A 6357-nucleotide genomic window follows, 5' to 3' on the forward strand; every position below is an offset into this window, starting at 1 on the left:
ATACATCTATTATACAATTTCTTTGTTGGGTTTTTAAATGATAATGTGGTTTAAAAGGATATTTACAATTCAATCGTCTAGAATATTCTCCCTCAGTAACGCCCTGAACCAATACTCTCACTTCATTGGATATTCTGGTTGTCAGTTAAAATCTATCTTTCCGATTGGACAGTTATTCGCGTGGGCGGGGCTTGTTTCCAGGAAGTAAGTTGTGTGACCAGTGACTACGGGGCCTGACTCAACTTTTTGCTCGTCATTCGTACAGTTTACAGCGTATTCAACCTTTTCCTAAATCTACAAACATGGGTGACGATGAAGAAAAGTATGACGGCATGTTGCTCGTTATGGCGCAGCAACACGAAGGAGGGATCCAAGAGGTAACGTAGTGCGTCGCTCACATGTCGATGCTACTATGCTAACGCTGAAGCTAGTTAGCCAGGAGGCTAGTAGTCACACCGCGCATGTAACGTGAAGCAGTCTAATTCATAAAAGCAGATGTTTTCAGCTGTATACATGGTGTAGCTGATGTTTCCATCATTATTAATGGGCTCTCCTGCAGGACATACGTCTTAACTATACGTCTTTAATCAACGGGGAATCATATTACATTTGGCAAACACGTGACAAGCAAGCCATCACGAAATGTCAGTGAAATTGAATTATTGTCTTTATAAAACCCTTTTTTCAAGAGGATCTATTGTCCTGGAAGTCGTTGTGAATATTCGTGACGTAATTAAACATTTGTAATCGCTAGCACTGAGATGCTGGGCCTTGTGTGGTTGGTGACACATGTCTGTTATTTCCTCACGTTAATTTGTCAATAATAAAGGGAACATTTGTCATGGTTGAATAGGTGAAAAAATAAGGTGGAGTGTTTGTTATATCAGATTTAATGCAAGGATTTGCAGATGACTCGATACATAACATGAGGTTATGGAGGCTGGGAAGAAGAAACAGCCATGCATCTGATAAATAAAGAGGGACTATCGTGTATATTCCAGCCATCCTAACAATTCTCAAGCACAAATTAATGTATTTTTATATTTTTGACAGCCCGTTTTTCTCTCAACAGTTGGTGAACACATTTTTCAGCTTCCTCCGTCGCAAAACCGATTTCTTCACCGGCGGTGAAACAGGTGCAGCCGAGCTGGTGAGCGTTGTTACTGTATCTGCTGCGAATGTGACATTTGAAACGATGTCATGACGGAGACACGCCTCCGCTTGTGCATCATTTCGGATCCTCTCTTTCCTACAGCTCGTCAAAGATGCCCTCGCCCACCACAGTCAGCTGGCGCTGAAGTCCCACAAAGAGAAGCGGGCGAAACAGGAGAAAGACAAGAAAGAGAAAATTGAACGAGCGGCCAAGCTCGCGGAGGAAAAAGAAAAAAAGAAAACCGAAGAGGGTCCCAAAATTCAGGAACTGACCGATGAAGAAGCAGAGAAACTTCAGTCTGAACTTGACACGGTAATATACGGGAGTCTTGATGTCTGTCACTTGTGAATCACTGTTGTTGGGCTTATGCAAAGAGTATTAATGTATTTGTTTTGTGTGTGTGTATATATTGTCGAAAAAGAAAGAGGAGAAAAAGAAGACTGCAACAACAAATGCAGATAAGGCACCTGACAAAGTAGAAAAAGAGAAGGGGGTGAGTGAACAGTTGGAAGTTTGTAGAGTGAGAAGTTTGGTGCCATTTCTGCTGACGCACTCATCCTGATATCTATTTCCCCAGTCTGAGTCGGAGGGAGAGGAGGATGAGAAGGACAAAGATAAACTGAAGCCCAACGCAGAAAACGGATCAGACCTACCAAACTACAAGTGGATTCAATCCCTGTCTGAAGTTGACGTGAGTGCCTTTTTAAGAATGCTTTTGGCTCGTCTTTGTGGAATGTTCCCGCATCATCACCCCGTGTTTCCCCGAGTGTCTCAAAGTGTCTGTTGTTTTATCGTCTCGGTGCTCAAACAGACAGATTTTTACAGCAGAAAACCTATATAAAGACACATTCTTTCCAGGACTGTTTACTATTACTGCCTTCTGTTGTGACGAGCCAGTGCTTGCCCGGCGCCACCTGACTGACTCATCTGAAATCCTGTCAACTCGTGGGAACACTGTTGAAAAGCAGCAATTCTTTTTCTTTCATCGGATCCCTCTCAGCATCCCGGCTCTTGCATCTCAGCACGTCTCCTGTCTGCGCGTCGTGTGTTTGGCTTGCTGTTGTCGTTTTGATAACTGTAAATGAAACTGAATCCAACCACATACGTTTGAATATCCTCCTCCAGCTGAGCGTGCCTTTCGACGTGAAGTTCCGCATTAAGGGGAAAGACGTAGTGGTGGACATCCATAGACGCTCCATCAAGGTCGGCCTGAAGGGACACCCCCCCATTATTGAAGGCGAGCTCTACAACGAGGTGAAGGTCGAGGAGAGCTCCTGGCTCATCGACGATGGCAAAGTTATTACTGTCCACTTGGAAAAGGTAAGAACAGGGTGTGCGGGGGTCACTGCAGATCAGAGCTGTACCGCGTGTCTTTTATTTTTACATTCCAAGCTTCTATTGAGGTTCATGAAATAAAGCTTTGAATGTCTATAGTCATATTTTATGACGTCATTCTAAAAAAAATCTCTAAATGTAATCCCTGAAGCAAACCCTCAATTTGAATCAAGTTAGTCATGTGAATAAATAAATTAATTGGGAGAGCAAACGTTTTTTTTTTTGTCCTCAGTGAAAAATTTTGTTTTTCAAAGGGTAAAACGTGGATTGACCGAATATTTTATGAAATAAAACGTGTAGCAAATTTAGGAAATTATTAAACTCTTATCTTTTGTTTTTAATACAGTCCTACCTGTGTCTGGAGAGGCTGAGCAGAGGATTGTCAATGATCGCGATGCTTCCTGCAAAAATGACTAGTGACTAGTGTAGCCGAGCCTTTATCTGCAGCTGTGCAGAAACAACGGGTTTAAACAGAATGACGAGACACGCAAAGAAAGAAAAATGATGTGCAGCATGAATGCTTTTGAATTTGGATGCCGACATTATGAAAGAAGCCTCAAACCACTCGCTACAGCCCAACTGTCGACTAGGACCATAGATCTATTTCTCTTCGGCAGTCAAAGTGAATAAAAGAACCGCAGACTTGTTATGCTTGACCATTTTATTTCATTCCAGATTAATAAAATGGAGTGGTGGAGTAAAATTATTACCACAGATCCAGAAATAAACACCAAGAAAGTCTGTCCAGAAAACTCCAAGGTAAGCGCGTTTCCTGTCTCCTATTGAATCTGCGGCGACGACTTCCTGCCTCATCCTAACTGAGTGTTTTCTGCTGAGCAGCTGTCAGATCTGGACGGAGAGACGCGCGGTATGGTGGAGAAGATGATGTATGACCAGAGGCAGAAATCAATGGGCCTGCCGACGTCCGAGGAGCAGAAGAAACAAGACATTCTTAAGAAGTGAGTTTCCATTGTTCCCTCAACTAGTGCCCGTGTTTCCTTTTTAGCTGATGCTGTATTCGGACTGAAAGATCTGCAGAGATTTTATAAGACGAGTGAATTTGAAAGTTGCCGTTCTGGTTTTATGATATATATGATATTCCTTTACTCGTCCCACAGTGGGGGAATTGCAAAAATCCCAGCAGCGGTGCACATCAGAGCATCAATAAAAAATAAGTTTAGCCCTCGGTGTTACGTTTAAACGCTCACGGCCCGGCTCGCCTGCTGTAACCGCAGGTCGCCGTAAAGGAGAGTGAGGCGTGTGTGCCGACCTCTGCCGGCACAGGCGGGACGTGGTTCAACCCGATTCACTGATCTGACTAGAAATTAGTTATAAACTTTCACTAGACACCGTTTGTGTTCATTTCTCGCAATAAAATTCCACTTTTAAGATGATGGCACATGATACTGTAGAATTCGATAATAGAAACCTCACACTGAGACTCCATGCTCAATGTGATCCAACTGGGCTCTGTGAGCGTTGTCGTCACTGAGCCACTCGCTGCTCATAAGTCGTATTTGCTCAGCACAAGTAGAACGTGGGCTCTTCCAGTCATGTGTAATAACTGGCGGTCGTCTGATCTTAATCTCGTGCACATCTGCCATGTCTGATTTGTCACGTCAACGTTCTACCGCAAGTTACCTCCCATACTTCACGGTCCGTTGTTATTACTATTCCTGTGCGGATCAGCAGCTCATGATTTAGGGTTGTTTGGCAATTATAAGTGAAAGTTTGGCAGCTCCTTGGGTCAAACTCAGGAGGCTCGGCTTGCTGCAAGAGGTCTTTAGGAAAATGATATTGCGATAGGTTTATGTACTATAATAATACTTTTTTATATAAGCTGATTTCACCCTGACATAACTGGGGGGTTATGTCATATTGCATATGTGAAGAGTTGTAGAACGCCTTTTGTGGAATAGAAATCTTCAAGAGTCACTTGAGGCAGGTTTGGTTGGGGCTGAAAAGTTAGAAAATTAAAATAAATGAAGTATTAGGAGATTAGCCGGGACTGTAGCCCGCTCCTCGTCTCTGTGTCAACAACATTTCATGTCACTGCAGGCTGATGTAATGTGCAGAATAACTCAAACCAATAGAGGAAATTAATGTTAATATATTTTATTTAAATAAACATTTATGGTAAATTGCTGGAAGTAAAAAATAAAAAAAACACACTTTTGAAGACACAATTTTCCTCGTGCAAAGTTGTACAAATAATTGTGCTTCAACCTAAAGACCACTAGAAACTGTGGTGATGGTTCAGCCTCCCTCCACTGGGTCAGTCGGCCCACCGTGATGTATCACGTCAAATATTACACAGAGCAGGAGTGAACTCAGATAAGACTGGTGACCGGTGTGAAGGACGCTCTCTCTACTGCTGTAAACGACCTCTTCCACCTCCACCTCCTCCTCCTGCTGCCGCACTCAGTTCAGACCAGAGGAGAGATGTCTGTTAAAACCACTCCTAAAGATCGTTTATTGCATCTCAGTTGTTTTATTGACCCAAAGTTAATTGTGGCTCGCCGAGGTATTATGTATCCGTGGCCAAACGGAGGTGCTAAAGGTACAAGATGTTTTCCGTAGAGATGTTGACTCTCCATAAATGTGCCATATCTCAAAGAGTGTGGAGAGAGAGACGGGAAAGTGATGCTATACTCTTATACATGGTTGTAAGGTCTATTTCTGAATAATAATAATAATGATTAATACAATGGCTCTGTCATAGAAAGCTGTTGGAAATGTGACTTCATTAATAGACTGAACACATCGTGTTTGGCATCTTCTCGCCTCCGCAGGTTCATGTCCCAGCACCCAGAGATGGATTTCTCGAAAGCCAAGTTCAGCTGAGACCTTCTGGAGAATCCATCACCGCGACTCGCGTGCATCGTATCCGAGCCGGCCGTCTGTTCTCCCCACGAAGGTCGTGTGGACTTCACGTGACGGACGTGCATCGTTGTCTCAAAATTAGGTCGATTACTGAAATGCTCCCGTTCTCCCTTTTGCATGTCGTCTCAATATTTAAAGATATGTCTGGATTTTTTTTCTTTTCTTTTTAAAAATAAATAAATACAAAGTCAAAGGGATAATTTTTTTTATTTTATGTGTGTAACCTTTTTTTGTTCACCCAGATAATTACTCCGAGAACCAATTCTCCATTATAGTGCCGACCGGGCCAAGAGACTAAAGGCGAGACATTAAAATGGAGAAACAACGAGTGCAATAGACATTAATATGTTACACGTATATACATAAATATATGCTCTGTTCCAGAGAGGCAAGTTACACATTTAGATCGTTTCCCACGCCGTCGGCACAACCTGCGTAATAAAGCCTCATGCTGTAATATACAATTATTGCATGCAGTGAAATTGGAGTTATTTTCCTGGCTCACTTTTGTATTTTTACTCTTCAAAACTTTGGAAGAGTTGAAGGCCGAGTGACCGGTGGTTTACCCGTCACCGGGGTCACTGACCTCATGTGTTCCGTTTGGATCCCATCCAAAGGCTACCGGCCGACAAGCAGAGCAGCTTATCTGAGTATCACTTTGAAGTCCTTATATGGATGCCACCCATTTCTAAACTCAAACAGAATAACCAATAAAAGGAAAGAATATTTGCCAATGAAATGTTCCGATTAGGTTCAATACGCCTTGGAAAGAGTTTTAATTTTGAACCACAAGGGAGCAGTGTTTTCCTTAAAGTGTAAAGAGGCTTGTGGAAGCTTTAGTGTCTCAAGTGTTCCATGTGTGTGAGATGAAGTCAAATAAAATGTCAGTAACTCTACCGTTATCTTTAATCAAAAATAGAGTGACGACCCAGAAAGCACTCGCATGCAGCATTTATTAGAGAGCTGTCGAATAATTGTCAACATAC

The 6357-nt window shown here is 42.5% G+C and overlaps 1 protein-coding gene across 1 annotated transcript; it reads left to right on the top strand.

Moving 5' to 3' along the window:
* The first annotated feature begins 208 nt into the window (after window positions 1–208).
* nudc (nudC nuclear distribution protein) lies at window positions 209–5564 on the top strand. Its single transcript, XM_056419517.1, has 9 exons — window positions 209–377; window positions 1073–1150; window positions 1256–1465; window positions 1575–1646; window positions 1731–1844; window positions 2279–2473; window positions 3164–3247; window positions 3329–3447; window positions 5281–5564. The coding sequence occupies exons 1-9, from the start codon at window positions 303–305 to the stop codon at window positions 5330–5332; spliced, it is 999 nt and encodes a 332-aa protein (XP_056275492.1). The 5' UTR covers window positions 209–302; the 3' UTR covers window positions 5333–5564.
* The last annotated feature ends 793 nt before the right edge of the window (window positions 5565–6357 follow it).

Source organism: Pseudoliparis swirei, chromosome 1 (genome assembly GCF_029220125.1).
Source record: "Pseudoliparis swirei isolate HS2019 ecotype Mariana Trench chromosome 1, NWPU_hadal_v1, whole genome shotgun sequence".
Lineage (NCBI taxonomy): Eukaryota > Metazoa > Chordata > Actinopteri > Perciformes > Liparidae > Pseudoliparis > Pseudoliparis swirei.

Excerpts from the sequence above, each read along its gene's own strand:
- nudc (XM_056419517.1), top strand. The coding sequence starts at position 303 with ATGGGTGACGATGAAGAAAAGTATGACGGCATGTTGCTCGTTATGGCG. Across the intron at positions 1,647-1,730 it reads AAGTAGAAAAAGAGAAGGGG|TCTGAGTCGGAGGGAGAGGA; the intron begins GTGAGTGAACAG and ends CTATTTCCCCAG. Across the intron at positions 3,448-5,280 it reads AAACAAGACATTCTTAAGAA|GTTCATGTCCCAGCACCCAG; the intron begins GTGAGTTTCCAT and ends TCGCCTCCGCAG.